The 20663-nt window shown below is 44.7% G+C and overlaps 1 protein-coding gene across 1 annotated transcript in view; it reads left to right on the forward strand.

Moving 5' to 3' along the window:
• Window positions 1–1279: 1279 nt before the first annotated feature.
• LOC141140830 (calpain-8-like) overlaps window positions 1280–20663 on the forward strand; it is a 93488-nt gene continuing 74104 nt past the window's right edge. The window contains exon 1 of the mRNA XM_073628337.1: window positions 1280–1649. Coding sequence (XP_073484438.1) covers window positions 1413–1649 — 237 coding nt within the window. The 5' untranslated portion in view covers window positions 1280–1412. The remainder of the gene's footprint in view (window positions 1650–20663) is intronic.

Genomic DNA, 20663 nt, shown 5'->3' on the forward strand with positions numbered 1-20663 from the left:
ATTTAGGGGGACCCCCCCACGCCATTTTTTTAAAAATTTTGGTTCAGGGTTCCCCTGTGGGGAAATCCCATGCCGTTTTTATCAATGAACTTTTATGTGTATTGTCGGACTGGCAATTCATGTAGCCGCAAGTACTTTTAAATGACTTTTTTTCCTTTGAAATGTCATTTTGCTCTCGGACTGTTCTAAACACGGGAAACATGTGCCCCTTTACAGGCATACTATAAACACCCCCCCAGGTACAAAATTTAAAGGAATATTACACTTTTATTGTTTCACTTTAAGCATTACTAAAATCACTGCTCCCGAAAAAACGGCCGTTTTGAAAACTTTTTTTGCATTGATCCATGGGGCAGGACCCAGGTCCCCAAACACTTTTTATGACAATAACTTGCATATAAGCCTTTAAAATGAGCACTTTTGATTATTCATGTTCGAGTCCCATAGACTTTAACGGTGTTCGAACAAATTTTTTGCCTGTTCGCATGTTCTGGTGCGAACCGAACCGGACCGAACCGGGGGGTGTTCGGCTCATCCCTGGTGGTCAGTGAGAAGCTCAATGGGAAGAATGCTCCTTACATTAGTGCTCAGTGGGAAGAATTCCCACCTTTACAGAGAGCTTAAAAAAACATTGTTGTTCATTGTTACTTATGTAAGTGATAGACATTGCTCATTGCTCAAGGAACCCCTAGTAACCTCAAGAGGAACCCTATCTGAGAAAAGGTGCTATACTTGGTTCAGTTTACAAATAATGTAAAAGCTAGCGATGTTTGTATGGCCAGCCTTAGGATTTGTGAACATCTCCCCACTATATTATGGAGGTAAGTAGAGGGGTCAGAGTTCTGTAGTCCTGTCCTAGGGTGATTGCTGCCTTTTATGGGATTAATGACCATGGCGTTTAAGTGTGCTATCTTTGTAGGGTAACCACATAATAAATGAGAAAGTATAGAAAACGCAATATTTGATTTTTTTTTTCTTTACCATGGTTCTTTTGAATCTGTTTAAACCAATGTTTTCAGGTTTATTTTTCATTTACAGAGCGTACCTAATTTTTTTTTTTTTATTGTGCCTGACATACACTTTAAAGCCTTTTTAAACACACAGTACTTTGTATGACTTTGTAGCCCTTTAAAAAACCAAAAAGGAACAAGATAAATGGATTTCCTGAAAATCCAGTCTTTGTGCGGCTCCCATCCGTCACTACGAAGTCATTCACACATAGGTGTCTTTCCTTTCCCAGCCCAGTTTGCTTGTGCACATATTTACACGAGTGAGATTAGCTCCCAGATTGTGTCCCCGCCCAGCACAGCACCAGCAGTACTTTGACGTCCCTTTATATATATATATATATTTACCTCTCAGTGCCTGAGGACAGCCACCGTCCCCGCACTGTCACACTCAGAGCAGGTATCATGTCAGGAGTTGCAGCCAAACTAGCCAAAGGCAGGGCTACAGCTGATGGAATCGGTACACCCAACAACCCGGTGAAATACCTAAACCAGGACTTTGAGCAGCTACAAGCGCAGTGCCTGGCATCCAACACTCTTTTCAAAGATGATCAGTTTCCTGCATGCCCCTCTGCCTTGGGGTATAAAGAGCTAGGACCATTCTCTGCAAAAACACAAGGAATCGTGTGGAAAAGGCCAACGGTAAGACGAGTTTTGTGTCAATTGATTTGATTTTACCATAGTTGTCACTTACACATTTCTTAAGTGGAGGCTGGCTTTTAGAATATTCCCCTAAAAACTTATCTTGAAAATGGAATTGTTAGTGCAAATATAAAAGCATCATGGACAGACTCAGTACAGTAACAGTACAGTTAGTTTTGTTGCAAGTGTCCTAAAACATTACAATCACCCTAAAGAAGAACTATTATTATACAGTATATACATATTTTTTCACTGTTCTAACCCCTATGGGACGAGCCTGTAGTAATTTGTCCCATGTTACTAGATCATTCTTAATTATGAGGTCCAACCTGAACCCCCTCCTTCCGGATGTTGCTGATCCAACAGTAGCTCGGAAGGTGACTGCTGCAGTAGGTTGTCTCGGCTCTAAGCATTTTCTTAAAAAAGTGACAAGAGGAATGCAGAGGCTGACACGTCCCCCATCCCTCTGTGTGAAGGAAGGTGCTACATATATTTCCTTCATAAGGGATAGAACAGTAAAAAAATATATAATCATAGTTCTTCTTTAAGTTGAGACTGTAAATCCAAGTGTGACACAATACCAAATTTTGGGGTCTGTTACATACAGTGTAAGGATCAAGAGATCCATTATATGTAATGTTAAGTAACTGTAAATGAATTAATCATATATAAATGTATGTAAATCCTACCAGGAAACTTTTCTTATTTGCTCCACTTTGGCCTGTTGGCCCTGCCAGAAATCCAGTGCTGTCCTCAGCTCTTTGCATTTGTTATATTGAAGAATGCTATCAGGAAATTTGTAAAGCTAGCCAAAATCTGCCAACATTCAAGTCATGGGTGGCCCTGTCGACTGAGCGGGGTAACAAATTGTCGGTCAAGCAGTGACTGCATCCTATCAGATGCAGCCACTGTTCAGGAACTCAGACAGCTGCAGGTGCTGGATTCAATGTAGGTTCCTCCATCAAGCCTGTTTAGCTGGATACAGGAAACTATTGATTTCTTGTGTTCAGCCCTCAGGGCTGATCAAGAAAAAAGGTGGAGGTGATAAGGAGTTGAGGAGTTCTGTAGTCCTTTTCTAGGGTGACACCACTGCTTCTCCATAGATGTAGTACAGCTAGAGAGTGTGGTTACCCTAGGACAGGAATTGCATTATTGCAGGATCACCAGGTAAAAATAAAGGGGAAAAAGCCTAAACAAGCTAAATGAATGCAGCCACCATATCTAAGGACCGGTGAGATGCAACATATTACATGTTTGTTGTTGTGTGTACATATACATTAAGGACTGTCCCTTTCTCTGACTGCTTATGTATGGTAATTTTCATATGTGTTTAGAAATAGAAAAAAATAAATTTGGACTTTATTGGCACCACACTGTGTGTATATATTTCTTTAAAAAGCATATATTTATTGAAAAAATGTTTTAAAAACAGATATAAAAGGTATCTACAGTATCTCACAAAAGTGAGTACACCCGTCACATTTTTGTAAATATTATATTATATGTTTTCATGTGACAACACTGAAGAAATGACACTTTGCTACAATGTAAAGTAGTGAGTGTACAGCTTGTATAACAGTGTAAATTTACTGTCCCCTCGAAATAACTCAACATACAGCCATTAATGTCTAAACCACTGGCAACAAAAGTGAGTACACCCCTAAGTGAAAATGTCTAAATTGAGCCCAATTAGCCATTTTCCCTCCCCAATGTCATGTGACTCATTAGTGTTACAAGGTCTCATGTGTGAATGGGGAGTAGGTGTGTTAAATTTGGTGTTATCGCTTTCACGCTCTCATACTGGTCACTGGAAGTTCAACATGGCACCTCATGGCAAAGAACTCTGAAAGAAAAAAACATTGCTCTATATAAAGATAGCCTAGGCTATGAGAAGATTGCCAAGACCCTGAAACTGAGCTGCAGCACAGTGGCCAAGACCATACAGCGGTTTCACAGGACAGGTTCCACTCAGAACAGGCCTCGCCATGGTCAACCAAAGAAGTTGAGTGCACCTGCTCAGCATCATATCCAGAAGTTGTCTTTGGGAAATAGATGTATGAGTGCTGCCAGCATTGCTGCAGAGGTTAAAGGGGTGGGGGTCAGCCTGTCAGTGCTCAGACCGTACACCGCACACTGCATCAAGTTGGTCTGCATGGCTGTCATCCCAGTCTCCGAAGGGAGGGGACCATGCTCACTTCAGTATGTCACAGTACATGTTGGCATTCGTGGTTCCCTCAATGAACTGTAGCTCCCCAGCACTCATGCAGCCCCAGACCATGACACTCCCACCACCATGCTTGACTGTAGGCAAAGGCAAGACACACTTGTCTTTGTACTCCTCACCTGGTTGCCGCCACACACACTTGACACCATCTGAACCAAATACGTTTACCTTATTAGACCACAGGACATGGTTTCAGTAATCCATGTCCTCAGTCTGCTTGTCTTCAGAAAACTGTTTGCAGGCTTTCTTGTGCATCATCTTTAGAAGAGGCTTCCTTCTGGGACGACAGCCATGCAGACTAATTTGATGCAGTGTGCGGCGTATGGTCTGAGCACTGACAGGCTGACCCCCCACCCCTTCAACCTCTGCAGCAATGCTGGCAGCACTCATACGTCTATTTCCCAAAAACAACCTCTGCATATGACGCTGAGCACATGGACTCAACTTCTTTGGTCAACCATGGCGAGGCCTGTTCTGGGTGGAACCTGTCCTGTTAAACCGCTGTATGGTCTTGGCCACCATGCTGCAGCTCAGTTTCAGGGTCTTGGAAATCTTCTTATAGCCTAGGCCATCTTTATGTAGAGAAACAATTCTTTTTCTCAGATCCTCAGAGAGTTCTTTGCCATGAGGTGCCATGTTGAACTTCCAGTGACCAGTTTGAGAGAGTGAGAGCGATAACACCAAATTTATTACACCTGCTCCCCATTCACACCTGAGACCTTATAACACTAATGAGTCAAATGACACCGGGGAGGGAAAACGGCTAATTGGGTCCAATTTGGGCATTTTCACTTAGGGGTGTACTCACTTTTGTTGCCAGCGGTTTAAACATTAATGGCTGTTTGTTGAGTTATTTTGAGGGTCAAGCTAGCTATACACTTACTACTTTACATTGTAGCAAAGTGTCTTTTATTCACTGTTGTCCCTTGAAAAGATATAATAATATATTTACAAAATGTGAGGGGTATACTCACTTTTGTGAGATACTGTATATAACACATGAGATGTGAGCTATATGGATTTGAGTAAAGACATAAATCTTCCATTTCTCTTAAAGCCCAACCCCAAGAAACGCAAACACTATCCCTTGCAGTGGGACTGCGCCTGCAATGTAAAGGTTAATTACTCCTTTAGGACCAGAGGACATGGAATATAATATGTACCAATCCAATCCTATGCTCTCCTGCACTGCTAGACTGGTCCTTTCAGCATCTCCCCCCCGCCCTCATACTCCAGTAGTATAAAGTCCGGCTGTCATCAAAACCAATGGAGGATCTATAGCCCTACAGCAGATGTGGTGACACCCAGGGACAGTCATCCCCCCGTCCTTCATACTCCAGTATCTCCCCCCCCCGCCCCTCATACTCCAGTAGTATAAAGTCCTGCTGTCATTAAAACCAATGGAGGATCTATAGCCCTAAAGTAGACGTGATGACACCCAGGGACCCTAAGTAATCGGTCAATCTCAACTGTATTTTTACCTTCCCCTTGCTCCTTCAAACAACACTTAAGTCCTGTCTCAATGTGTTGTATATCTAAACTCGTTACTCACATATTTCTCTCAGAATGCAAAGTTACTGTGAGCAAAACTCCAAACGTACAAAACATCAAAGCTAGCTTTAGTCAAGAGAAGGAGGGCCTCTGGTCCCTAGTGCTGGCATCTTAAAGTAGAACTATAGGCAAAACTTTTTTGCATTTTGGAGTAAGCGAGGGTTATAACCCCTTGTCAGATTTTTTTTTCACCATCTGTGTCCCATTGCGGAGATTTTCCTTCACTTCCTGTGCAATTGACAAAAAAGGAAGTGAGAGGAAATCCCTGCAAATTAAAGGAATCTCTTGGGGACCCCCAGGCTACCAGAACTAGTGTCCCCATTGGAGAATTTCCCCTCTATTACTTTTCTGGGGACAACCCAAGATTTGAGATTTTCTTTTGCTTTCACTTTCAATGATAATGGTAAACAAGACAAATAGAGAGGGTGAATATCCCTAATGGAGACACAGACAGCAATACAAACTGACAGGAGTTCTAATCCATCTCCACCCTATCCAAAACTAAAAAAAAAAAGTTTTGCCTTTAGTTATAATTTAACTAAGGGAAACCAGCTGTGAAGAGCTGCAATACTCAGTCCTGCGGTCTTCTGGGTCTGTGATGTAAATAATGCCTAAGAATCTACCTATTGCTGAAAAACAGCAGTGTACTTCCTGGTATGTGAGGGTGCCTAGGCACTCATGTACCTACAGCCTCATAGCTATATATCCACAGTGTGAAATCCAAGGCACTGCTGCATCTGACAGATATTTTTGGAACATCCGAAGTGAGATTCAGTCATGTCACTGCTGTGCTGCTCACTGTTCTCCTTGCTGGAGGCTTTGACATGAGGAAGCAAAGCACTGCCTCTACCAAGATGGCTGCCTCCTTACAGAGACAGTGCAGAATAAGACACTGTATGTCAGTAATGGCGAAAAGATCAGCTGCAGAGGTAATACAGGCATTATTAACGTGGAACTTCACCCAAAAGGGGAGGTTTTACTTGTTTGCCTCCTATCCCCTCCTCCTTAGTTTTTTGGGGGAGGGACGGGTAGTCTTTGACAGGTACCCATTCCCACATCTGCCGGAATCATCTAGGGGATCTGAAAGGAAGTTCATCCCCATCACCCACAGCCTTCTGGGAGACATTACAGGACCCAGATAACTGCAGGACCATTCATAAAGCACAGCGCAGGTTACACTTGCGCAGTGGGAAGCTGGCTGTGAAGCTGCAAGGCTTCATAGCCTGTTTCCCTTAGTTAAGATGCCAGCACTGTAAAGAACCGGCTCGGGTGAGAACAGTGCTGGACCACTGGACAGGTAAGTGTCATATTAAAAGTCAGCAGCTACAGTATTTGTAGCTGCTGACTTTTAATTTTTTTGGAGGAAGACTGGAGCTCCTCTTTAATGTCTAGTCCTTTACCTGCCTGTTTTTGGACACAGCTTCCACAGTTCAGTTCCTCTTTAACAGAATTAAAAGGCAATAAATAAGAGAAGTTCTTTGTTAAGGTTTACATACACATTAAAGTGGTTGTAAACCCGCAAACAAAACAAAAAACAAAAACCTGCAAGACAAAGGCATAATGAGCTAGTATGCATTAGCATACTAGCTCATTAGGAATTACTTACCTTAGATCGAAGCCCCCGCAGCAATCCTCGTACCCTGCTTGCAGACGCTGTGATTGGTATCGCGGGTGCTGTGATTGGCCAGAGCCGCGATGACATCACTCCCGCCGGTAACAGCACACTCACGGCGGCACATGCAGATACAGGGGATATCTCCTAAACCATGCAGGTTTAGGAGATATCCAGGGTAGCTACAGATAAGCCTTATTATAGGCATACCTGTAGCAAAAAGTGGTTGTAAAGGGTTTACAACCAATTTAATGTCAAAAACAAATATTAATCCTCATTTAAGAAAAATCGAACCAACAAAACTTATTACTTGTCACTGAGAGTCAGTGAGTGGGAAACTAATCTGACTGGTTGCCTGCTAAGTGTATAGAAGGTGTGGTTAGCAGTGCACCTTTTTACTGACAAGGATTCGATAAGGAATACACATCTGACTCTGAGGCCTCAGACATTACCACAGTATTTTTGAGAATTTTTACTTTGAAGTAACCCTTGAAATAATCTCCAGATTTCCAGATTTCAGGGAACCCCTAATAAAATTGGTATATGTACAATGTACATTTACATATATATTATCTACATCTTAACAATCATATTAAACGATAAATAAAAGAGTAAGAATGTCGCACATCTAATGTATCATGTTTTAACACCACTCTGCTGGATAGGACAAAATTATTTTCTGCATGAAACCAATATGATAATCTGGAAATTTGTAGATGACCCATTGGTGGTCAGTGGTAAAGGGTCCTTTCATTGGTGGTCAATGGAAAGAATGCCCTCTTACATTGATTGTTAGTGGAGAAAGGCTCCCTTACATTGGTGGCCAGTGAGAAGAATGTCCCTCTTAAATGTGTGGTCAGTGGGAAGGATTCCCCTCTTACATTTGTGGTCGGTGAGATAAGGGCCACCCTACATTAGTGGTCTGTGATAAGAAAACTCCCTTGCAGTATTTGTCAGTGGGATAAATGAACATTACACTGGTGGTCAATGAAGAAGTGACCACTATTAATGGTGGGGAAGTGCCTCTTTACATTGATGGCCAATGGGATGAATGTCCCTCTTACATTGGTTGTCAGTGGAGAAATGTCCCCTTACATTGTTTGTCAGTTTAGAAGTGTCATCTTACATTGGTGGTCATTAAAGAAATGTCCTTTTACTTTGGTGGTCATTGGAGAAGTGCCCCTTTATATTGATGGTCAATTGAAAGAATGCCCCTTTATATTTCTGGTCAGTTGAGACATTGGTGGTAGGTGTGAAGAATGCTTCTTACATTGGTGGTCAGTAAGAAGATGCCACCTAACAGACAGTTAACAAGATCATTGGTGTCAGAAGTTACTTATGACAAGAGGAGAGGTTCCACTGGTCCCACCTTACTGACTCTGCTAAGTATCATTGGCCCCAGAACTATGTAGGAACCATCAGGTTGGAGATCAATCCACAACTGCTTAAAGTAGAAGGAAAGACATAACAATAACTGTTAAAGCTGAGTTTCACCCAGGAATGGAACTTCCGCTGTCCGGATTCCTCCCCCCTACGGTTTCACATTTGACATTTGGGAGGGGGGAGCAGATACCTGTCTAATCCAGATTGCCGCAGTATCTGCCATGTCTGGTCCCTCACAGACACACAGGTCCCAGAAGACAGCAGGGACCACTCAGAACGCACAGCGCGTCTCGTGCATGTGCAGTAGGGAACCAGGCTGTATCAATATTTATACACTGGCCTGGGTATTGAACTTTATAAATTCACATACACTCACATCCTCTATATGCACCTGGTAATCGTTCTCTCAGCCCCAGTGGGATATCCAACGTGGGCTGAGTGTTGTCCTTTGCTAATAATCGGCTGCTCTACCTGCTCCCCAACTGTTTTGTACCATCTCCAGATTTGCCCTGTTCATCCCCCTTCCCCTTCCCCTTTTCCTTGTTCATATTCTGGAATCATCTGGGCTTCTTCCTTCCATTTCCGGGTAATATGTCTCATATGGACCGCTATCTAGTTCTTCAATGAAGCTACCTGTGAAGTTATTATTCTCCCGTGTGGAGTATCATAAGGAACTCTAGGTGCTGGTTTTTCTAGCTCTATGATCCATTTAGCCACAGATTTAGCTCTTAACCATGTGGAATTAGTGGCCCATAATATATGTGTGATATGAGTGTTTGTGGTGGCTACCGGTGTCCTCTGACAACTTTGTCAAATTTTACACTGAATGTGGTGGAGGTTATTTAGATATAACTTTTATTGTTTCTAGTGTCTATGTGGAATTGCCTAATAAATATTTAACCAATTTTGATTAATACCGGTTGTTTCTCGTGGAAGAATTCCTTGGAAATCTTTTTCCTTTTTCTACAGGCTGTGAAGCCACAAGGCTTCACTTCCTGATTCCCTTACTTAAGATGCTTGCGCCTCCACCCGGAGCTGAAGCATGGGTCAGCTTCGGGTGAGGACATCGCGGGCTCCCTGGACAGGTAAGTGTCCTTATTTTAAAAGTCAGCAGCTACAGTTTTTGTAGCTGCTGACTTTTCTTTTTTTTTTTTTCAGGCGGAACTCCGCTTTAAATGATGCTTCTTTCCTTTGGTCTTCTCTGCTTACATTCTTCAACAAATCACTTTCTGAACGCTTGTTTTTTTAGTTTTTCAGAGAAAAAGTGACCACCAAGGTCTGGATGAGCTGTGCACTGTGAAAGCCCAACAACGGTGCTGAATTACCCATAGTGGTGACATCATCCCACCAATGTCCAGAGCTCACTGTATTGTTAAGGCGTTGTTGGTTGGGAAAAGATTTCTGCACACCCACTGCAGAGAAGGGGGTGGGGATTAACTGGAGCACCAGAGCTTTGTAACTGCTTAAAAAAAAATAAACTTTTAAAAAATATTCATACAGCACTTTATTATAAAATGTAAGCAGAGAAGATCAGAGTAATGGTGAAGCATAATTTAATCCTCCGTGCTAAGCTGCTTTTTTCTTTGTGTGCATCCACCTCGGAACTGTGTGCAGACAGCCCATAGAGGTAGATACAAATGCAGCAGCTGCATGGACAAGGTCACATGTCAAACTTTGACATGCAAGTAGGAGCTGGTGCATGGATTCAAATGCAGGCACTGTGCGTTCAAATTCATGTACCTGCTTCTCCGCCCACATGTAAAGTTTTGACTTTAAACGCGACTGTGTCCATGCAGCCACTGCATCTGCATCCATGAGCGACTCAGCATTGAGGATAGGTCTTAGCGCCCATCTGAATGAGTCTCAAGGAAGGAACTATAGTGATTGGCTATAAAATCCACCCCGGACAATGTGTTCTTCCCTCAAGCAGGCTTGGTCAGGATATGTAAGAGAAGTATTATATATCCACTTGCTTACAGGGCACTTAAACCCCCCTCCTGCCCAGACCAATTTTCAGCTTTCAGCGCTGACGCACTTTGAATGACAATTGCGCGGTCATACAACACTGTACCCAAATGAAATTTTTATCATTTTTTTCCCACAAATAGAGCTTTCTTTTGGTGCTATTTAATCACAGCTGGGGTTTTTATTTTTTGCTAAACAAACAAAAAAAGATGGAAATTTTTGAAAAAAAAAAAATCATGTTTAATAGTTTGTTATAAAATTTTGCAAACAGGTAATTTTTCTCCTTCATTGATATGCGCTGATGAGGCTGCACTGATGGGCACAGATAAGCACAGATAAGGCGGCACTAATAGGCACAGTTAAGGCGGCACTGATAGGCACAGTTAAGGCAGCACTGATAGGCACAGTTAATGCAGCACTGATGGGGACAGATAAGGCAGTACTGATGGGCACAGATAAGACGGCACTGATGGCCACTGATGGGCGCTGATGGGTGGCACTGATGGGTGACACGGATGGGTGGCACGGATAGGTGGCACGGATAGGTGGGACTGATGGGCACTGTTAGGTACCACTGATGGGCGGCACTGATGGGGGGCACTGATGGGGGGCACTAATGGGGGGCACTAATGGGAACTGGTAGGTGACACTGATGGGCACTGATAGGTGGCACTGATGTGCAGCACTGTTGCACTGATGTGGGCGCTGATGGGTGGCACTGTGGGCACTGATGGGTGGCACTGTGGGCACTGATGGATGGCACTGTGGGCACTGATGGATGGCACTGTGGGCACTGATGGGTGACGCTGGCGGGCACTGGTAGGCGGCACTGCTGCCTATTGCTTTGTGACAGAGGATCGCCATGATCGGGACTGATGTCGCGATCACGGCCGCCGGTGATCGGGTTTTTTTTTCCTCCTCACGCTGTCAGCGCGAGGAGGAAAAATAGCCGATTACCGGCTCTGTTTACATCACATGATCAGCTGTCATTGGCTGACAGCTGGTTTAAGTGCCCAGTAAGCAAGTGGATACATAATACTTCTCTGACGTATCCTGACCGAGCCTGCTTGAGGGAAGAACACATTGCCCGGGGTGGATTTTATAGCCAATCACTATAGTTCCTTCCTTGAGACTCATTCACATGGGCGCTAAGACCTATCCTCAATGCTAGAGATAGTGTTCTTAGGGTCAGCATTTTTCTTCCTCCGAATACGGCAAATCCCCCTCCTCAAGAAGGCACATGTACAGTCATGCCAATGAACATCTAAATGATTCAGAGAAGGATTGTGCTGTGAGACCAAAATTAGGCTCTTTGGCATTAACTCGAAATTAAATTAATTTGACAGATAATAGACAAAAGGGCAGACAGCAGATAGTGATAGCACCGAGCTGTCAGCGCTGGCTGATATCGAGTTTTACAGAGGATGTCACCAGTACATTTTGTGTTTATTGCCCGGTCTGAAATTTGTTTGATCTTGTGGTCTGGTATTATTGTGTACAGTCTAGCATTGTGAAAGGGGGAAGGGAGCACAGGTGTCTCTCTCTTTTCCATACCATACCAATAAAATTCAACAGGATGTAAATCACGGTCATAAAACAACTATACATAGAAATGGCTATACAGTGGATGCCCATTTTAGACGAAGCGTGTTACACTTTGTATAAATAGATCCAGTACAGGGATGACAACACATCCATGTTTAAAATGCCCTTAAAGGTACACTCCAGTCAAAACTGATAATTGAGGTAGGTAGCCTACCCTCTCAGGGCTTCAGTTTTTCATTCACGTGTTGCTGTTGTCCACCAGTCCAATCCACATTTTTCCCCTTCTGTTGGTAATCTGGGAACTCCAGGTTGTAACGCAGGAGAGACATTCCCAGGCACACCCACTGTAGGCTTCTTGGTGTATGTCACAAAAAGCTGGATACATAAAAATAATATATATATATATATATATATATATATATATATATATATATATATATATATATATATATATATATATATATGTAATCAGCGCTAAAAACCATCAAACTTCTTGCACAAAGGCATACAAATTTACTGATGGTTTTAAGCAGGGTGTTGCTGGCAGAAAGATCTTAAATAAAAAACAGTTTAGTTCCAAAAAGATCTCCCAAATACAGTTGCATACATTTGCGTATGCATATACATACATTCTTCATCCCTTTCTAGCTGCCAGTGTTGCAATTTAGGCTACATTCATGCAAACTTAAAAAAATTATAATTAAAAAGTGTTTTTTGTTTCCGCTCCCAAATGCAGGTGCATTGCTTTCAATAGGGACATTCAAACAGGTTTGTAAACATGTGCTACATTCAGATCCAAAGACAAAAATAAAAAAAAATTGTGTTTGATGACATGCATTTTATGTGTTTAGGGATGTATGTGCGTGCATGCAGTGCACATACACCGGATGCAAAGAATGCGTTCTGGTATTAAAAGAAAAACCAGGATGGATAATTTTACGCACTTGTGGATGTAAAAGCAAGTATATTACTGGTCATTTACGCATACATTTTGTACCAAACAAACCTTGCCCATATTGATCAGAAAAATGTTTACGGGTGTGTAGTGGTACCCCCGGTAGGGGCTGCTAAGTGATGTGGCCCACCTGTTACCCTGCCCAGCCCGACATTCAATCCTCAGTCACTCTAATGCCCCGTACACACGAGCAGAATTTCCGTCAGAAAAATCTTGGATGGTTTTTCTAATGGAATTCCGCTCAAGCTTGCCTTGCATACACACGGTCACACAAAAGTTCTCTGAACTTTTCGACCGTCAAGAACACAGTGACGTACAACACTACGATGAGCTGAGAAAATGAAGTTCAATGCTTCCGAGCATGCGTCAAATTGTTTCCGAGCATGCCTGAATTTTTGCGCGTCCGAATTGCATACAGACAAACACATTTTCGGATAGGAACTTTTTCCGACCGAAAAATAGAGAACCTGCTCTCAATCTTTTGCTGGCTGGAATTCTGCCAGCAAAAGTCCAATGGACAGGGGTGGCTCCAGGCCAAAATTTTTGGGGGTGCTGTGCAGGTGCTGTAACAAAAATAGAGGGTGCTGACCTGGCGCGCGAAGCGAGCTGCAAAATGTGTGTGTGGGTGTGGCTAAATTGAGTGTGGCCAAAATGTCAGTGATTCTTCCCAATCTATAGCTTGTAGTGTGCAATCTTTCCCTCTTTGTATAGGCTAAAAAGAGCCTGGAGGTACACTCAAGAGATTGTGAAGTAAAATAAGCTCATTTGAGGCCGACAATTATACCCCCCAGCATATGTCAGGGCCAGCAATAACCTCAAGTCAGTGGGTAGTAGTTGGGTATTAAAATTCAACAGCCACAAAGAAGCCAGAGAACCATCTAAAAACTCAGTTACACATTGATAACAGGCCATGCAGTCGGGCACATTGTCCCATACCCAAAAAAAAACGACAAAATGTCCTAAAGGTAATCACCTCAATATACGCCACAATAATTCAAAGAAAGTAGTAAAAGCATTAAAAGTATCAATAAATATATACATTAAATATGTGCTAAAAACAATAAAAGTGTAATCTGTGCATGCATATAAAGTGCAATGTGCAACACAAGTGACCCCTATTAGAATTTCACATCAACAAAGTTCATTAGAATTGTCTACAAACATATTGAATCCTCTGCAAGCTATTAGCAGCTACTTCCGTGCACCATCACCCACTGGGTGAAAACTTACCAGAGGTTAAGGTAGGGTAGTGTAGCATCATGTTATTTGGCACAGTGCATTTTTGAAAAGTAGTGCATGCACTATTTTTTTGTGCAGTCTGGTGCGATTTGCAGCAATTCAAATAATAGGCTGCAAAATCGCACCACACTGAATTGCACAGAAACTTGGAGCAAGCTCCTTTGAAAACCGATTCACGTGCATTTTGCTTTTCAGAGGTGTTTGGCAGGTGGTGAGGAGGCGATATATTACTTCTTTACCGCCTGGTTTACACCTACAATGGTTGTACTTTCAAACTGCAATTGCATGCATAGCAGTTAGAGCTTTAAATCTGCCTTTTCACAACCTGTCAAACAATCTTAGATCACTTTTTAGAGGAACAGTGGTGCCTGTTCCACTTGTAAAACAGCCCTTAGCTGCATTTGGCTGTGGTACCCTTAGGGCTTCTTTATACATGAGATTGGGGTTGGTAAAACCCAGTGGTCGAGTCACACTTTTACCTTCCCCAATCCCTACCGCCTTTAGCTCTAGAGGCAGCAGCCAAAGGTGTACACATGCCATGTTGTGCCCATATAGCTGGTATTGTGCATCTATATGGGCTCAATAGCATCTTTATGCTATTGTGCCTACAGTATATACCTGCTATTGTGCCCACATAGCTTTTACTGTGCCCTATTATGCCCACTGACCTTAACTTCTTGCAGCACTTCCAGCTGTTGTGGATTCCGCTACCAAGAATGAGAGGCGGAGTGCTATTTGTATCACTCCACCTGAACTATGGACAAGGAATTGGCTCATGAGGCAGGCTTGATGTCCCCACGGCCATCTGCAACCTCCAGCCCTGCTTCTCTTGTTCTGTGGCCGGCTGCAGCCTTTATCCACAATCAGTGACAGAAAGTCGTCAAGCCCAGGACCTACCAGTCACCTGGATGCGATCGACTGGTAGATCGTGGTCCACGGGTTGCCAACCTGGGCTCCAGTGGCAGTGCGTCCATTAGGGGCGCTCGGGCGACGCCCCCCCCCCCCCCTGTGTACTATGGATAGATTCATGCATTGCATGAATCTATCCATGGCCGCTGTAGCCACCTCCTATTCAGTAGTGTGCTGTGAGTGTAACAGGGGGACAGTGGGATGGACAGGGGGACCGTGGGACGGACAGGGGGACCGTGGGGGGGACAGAGGGATGGACAGGGGGACAGTGGGATGGACAGGGGGACAGTGGGACGGACAGGGGGATCGTGGGACGGACAGGGGGACCGTGGGACGGACAGGGGGACCGTGGGACGGACAGAGGGATGGACAGGGGGATGGACAGGGGGACAGTGGGATGGACAGTGGGATGGACAGGGAGAGGGACAGTGGGATGGACAGGGGGACAGTGGGATGGACAGGGGGACAGTGGGATGGACAGGGGGACTGTGGGATGGACAGGGGGACTGTGGGATGGACAGGGGGACTGTGGGATGGACAAGGGGACAGAGGGACCGTGGGATGGACAGGGGGACAGTGGGATGGACAAGGGGACAGAGGGATGGACATGGGGACAGAGGGACCGTGGGATGGACAGGGGGACAGTGGGATGGACAGGGGGACAGAGGGATGGACAGGGGGACAGTGGGATGGACGGATGGACAGGGGGACAGTGGGATGGACAGGGGGGCAGTGGGATGGACAGGGGGACAGTGGGATGGACAAGGGGACAGTGGGACTGTGGGATGGACAGGGGGACAGTGGGATGGACAATGGGACAGAGGGATGGACATGGGGACAGAGGGATGGACAGGGGGACAGAGGGATAGACAGGGGGACAGTGGGATGGACAAGGGGGACAGAGGGATGGATATGGGGACAGAGGGATGGACATGGGGACAGAGGGATGGACATGGGGACAGAGGGATGGACAGGGGGACCGTGGGATGGAGCACTGGCTCTGTTTGGGTATTGTAAATCGGGCACTCCTGATCTGGGGGAGGGGTAGTCTAATGATTGCAGTGCCAGTGCCCAAGGCAAATCAGAGTGCCAAGATCACAGGACAGGATTCCTCTTGCAGCAGATCAGACTGCCTGCTGCTGACATAAATCAAATAACAGGACTACAGAGTGGAGACTCCCTCCCCCTCCCCAGGCTCAGCAATCAGCAGCAGCTCCCTTATAAAAAGAACAGCCATCAACCATCCTAATTCCTCCTCGGACCACAGCCTGCCTGCATAATAGGAAACCCCCCTTCTTCCCCCTTCTCCTGTCAGATGACGAGCACTGCAGACTCACTCAGCTTTCTGCCTACAGCAGCTCTGCTCCCTCCCCAGCGGTCTATCTAGAAAACAGCCAGCAGCTCAGCAGTCATCATACCTTCATTGCTTCTGGGCTCTCTCTCTGCTCCACCCCTCTTCTTTCATCTTTCTCGCGCCAGATGCAGAGGCACCATGTGACACAGAGGCTTTTAAAAGGTAGCACCTCTGCACAGCATTCTGAATCAATCCGCCCCCCTCTCAGCCGGGACTAACTAAACATCAGCGGCTTATGCGGCTGTATCCCTCCTCTTCAAAAAGAGTCCCCAGCCAAGTAGCAGACAAGATTCACAGCAGGTACAATATTATTTTAAAAAAATAGTGTGAATTTTATGCCAATACCTCAGTGGATTTTTTGAGGGTGCTATGAGGGTGCTTGAAAAATTTTTGGGGGGGCTTCAGCACACCCAAGCACCCACCTGGTGCCGCCCCTGCCAATGGAGCATACACACGGTCAGAATTTCTGACCAAAAGCTCACATCTGACTTTTGCTGGCAGAATTTCTGATCGTGTGTATGTGGCATTAGACAATGAACAGTCCATGTGCTTTGTGTATTTTTATTGGGGGAATTGAACTTGGATGGGGTATAGGAAGTATGGGATGCCCAGTGGAATTAGAATAAATGCTTGGGACAACTTATATACACTCTGGTATATACACGCCTCTCTTCCTCCAGCACAACTCTTGCTGCAGACTATTACTCCTCAGCTCTTCCAGCACACTACTTCCTTGAGCTTCCAGGCCTAGCTAGCACCGCAGGGTTAGGCCTAGCAACTGCCTTTTGCAGGCAGGGACTGCGGGCCCCTATAGTGTAGCAATAGAAAGTTCCTGGTGCTAGCTGTCCTAACTTCGGCTACTGAGCCCAGTAACCCATCTTCAGGCACTGACGGCCCTCCTGGCTGCAGCTGCCCTTCTCCACTGCCCATGACACCACAGTTCACTCCACTGGCTCTGCACCCATTCCAGACTGCATGCTCCCAGTCCTCTCTGGCATGCCTCCCCAGTTCTCCTGAATGTGCATGTCACTCACCAGCCCTCCTGGCTGTGACCAGTTGTTCCTCTCCCTAGAGGCTTGCCCAGCAATGCTCTCTCCTGCTGTCTTCCCTCGCTCCTCTTGTGCCTCCTGTCCAGAACACCTTCATGATTTCTTGAAGGGCTCCCCCCCCCCACGAGCCCAGGCCCAAGGTCACCCCCCCAGCATCTCCAAGCTCTGAACAACTCCAACTCCTCAGCTGGGCTGAACCTGGGTATTTAAGGAGGCCTGCCCCCTGCCAATCTAGTTCGGAGATTGGTCAAGGCTCCTCAGAATACCCCAGGCAGCTCCACCACCTCTCTCCTTCTCTCTTTCTAGAATCTTCTAGAAAGAAGAGGGAGGTCTCGGTGACGCTGCCTGTGAGTCACCAGCTGCTACCCTGAGCTACTCCCAGCCCAGAATGAAAACAAACAGGCCTGAATGTCAGCCAGGCCTGCCTAAATTTGCCTATCCTACAAAAATCCTATCTCTAGCACCTACCTACCTAGAGGGTGCTACAGCTGTTGAATGTGACCTTATGACCATGCAAAATACATGCATTTTCACCTAAATTACCACACTCAAACATAAAATATTATTTTTATGAACGCATCACTGCATTACTGATCTCTGATTACATGCAGCTGTGTTTATTGTCCCGTAGACAACAATGCACTTATGTTCAGATTCATTTAAAAAAAAAAATTGCTACACGGCTACAAACGCAGCATTTTTTTCACTCGTGTGCAAGAGGCCTTACTTAGAGCCAACAATCAGATTCAAAACCGCCTTGGAATTCTGAATGGTGTGAAGGAAGCAGAAAGGAAGTTACACAGTCATGCATTCCAAAATTTTACAGATGTCACCAGAACAGGAGGCAAGGGGAACATTAGAATGGGGACACTTGCTCTGGTCAAAGCTTAGAGGATTTCCCCTCACTTTGGAGAGATTTCATCTCAGTTCCTGTGTCTCAATGACAATGAGGGAAGTACAGCATGTCAAACTCAAAATCATCTGTTATTATCCCTTTTAGCCCAGGTTCACACTGACAGCGGGATTGAAATCGCACAAGTTCAGCTGAGCTCGCACAGTTTTATTACCGCATGTCAGTCCGACTTCAGGGGCAATTTCAGAGACATCTGTGCTGGTTCCTGCACAGATGTCTATACAAATCGCACCCTGAAGCTGGCAAAAGTAGTACAGAAACTACAGTGCTGGCAATTGCTGCTGATTTGGCATGAGATTTGACATGCCAAATCGCATCAATGTGAACCTAGGCTTAAAGAAACGAAATACTGACTCCAAGCCTGGCTTACAAATCAAAACAACGTAATTTTTAGCCCCCGTTCACACTGGAGCATTTTGTTGCACTGGCATGCACAACAATGAAAATCACATTGTCCTCTACGGTGCCCATTTACATTAATGCAGTGTGGCGCAGTGCAATTATGAAAAGGTGCAGGTGCTTCTTTTGTTCAAAATATTTTTCTTTATTCAAAAAGACATAAAATAACACACATTGTTTTACTTTTAAAGCTGATTTGCAAGATAAGCAAATATTGTCCAAATACAAAAGCCATATGTATTCTTCATTGAACCTTGGTGTGCTTTATGTATATTTTCCAGATCTGTCTAGTAATCCAGTGTGAAATTTTGCCTCTGAGCATGATCTGCTTATATTTTGAAAGCCATCTTGGCCAGTTTTGTTTTCTGGTATAATAGTTTTTATTGAGTAAAACAATGAATATCAAGATAAAGACTTATGCAAAAAAAAAAAAAAAGCGTCCCAAGCAGGGGAGCAACACAGTAAAGCACATGTAGATACAAAAGAAACACATTTTTGAAGGTTTCAATGCGAAAACGTAGAAGCATCCGACATCTAGTGTCGGAAATGACCATGAGAAACTGGGCAAAGAGGCCAAGAACATAGCGAGGCAAAGGGAGTGGTATCGTCATCCCATAAAGGAGAGGAAGGTAAAGAGAAGAAAGATAAAAGAAAAAAAAAGTGGGAAGAAAAAAGACAGTCAGAATGAGGAAGGAAGAAGAGAAGTGCAGAACGAAGAAAGGGGAGAAGGCGGGAAACAGTCAAGACAAGAAGGAAGAAAAGAAGGAAAAAGGTGTAGACCTAAGCAGGAAGAGAGGACAGAACCTGCAGTTTAGATGGTGTTCCAGGATGGTCTGGAATACCCAAGCTGGCTGGGGGCAGATTGGGGGGAGCTTAAGACCACCATGGGTTCCACACCCTGAGGAACTTAGCAGGAGAGTCATGAAGTATACTGGCGCCAGTTTTGTTTTCAATCTATTAATATACCTGGAGCTAGTGTTCCAACAGTTGGTATTCAAGTTAAAGAGGTCTTAATTTGAATGCCAACTGTAGGGGCTGGACCAAAAAAAAACAACAGATTCCTCCATCCACACAATTGAGGTGGATGGAGGAGTCCTTCCTGCTGAGGCATTGTATCTTGACAGCTGGGACTCACCACTGTTTGAATAAACTGATTGGCAGCTATAGACACTGATCAAGAAAAAAATTCCAACAAGCTCATTTGACAGAAGTCGATCGTTAGATCTACCTCAGTGGTACAGAAGCGTCTACTTATGGAACAGAATTCGGCCAGTTCAGCAGAGACCAACCACATTTCAATCCATGTGTGGCTGCTCCTGTTCAACAGATGTCAATCTAATGATTCAATTCTGTTGAACAGGCTTGTTGGTTAAGTTATACCCAAAGTAAACATGCCAGTCCCTGGAACCTGAAACACTGGATTCCCGGACAGGTATGTGTCCTTTTATTAAAAGTCAGCAGCTACAGTATTTGTAGCTGCTGACTTTAATTTTTTGGGGGGTGAACTGAAGATACCTTTTTAAAGTGATTTTTTTTTTTTTTTCAATAACAAACATGTTATACTTACCTGCTCTGTGCAAAGGTTTTGTACAGAGCAGCCCCAATCCACTTCTTCTGGGGTCCCCCGGCAGCGCTCCTGGCCCCTCCTTTTCATCAGAGCTGCTTTCCATGGGGCACCCGTGTGGGCGCGCTCAGGAGTCCCGCTGCTGCGTCTATTGACACAGACAGCAGGACTCGGCCCCATCCCCCCACTTTTGTTTTACTGGATTTGATGGACAGCAGCAGGAGCCAATGGCTCCTGCCGCTATAAATCTATTCAATGAGGACAGAGACAGCGGCTGCAGCCGCTGGGCTCATGCTCGTCGCTGGAATGAACAGGTTCAGGTAAGAAAAAAGAGGGGTCTGGGGGACAGCTG

Source organism: Aquarana catesbeiana, linkage group LG04 (assembly GCF_042186555.1).
Source record: "Aquarana catesbeiana isolate 2022-GZ linkage group LG04, ASM4218655v1, whole genome shotgun sequence".
NCBI lineage: Eukaryota > Metazoa > Chordata > Amphibia > Anura > Ranidae > Aquarana > Aquarana catesbeiana.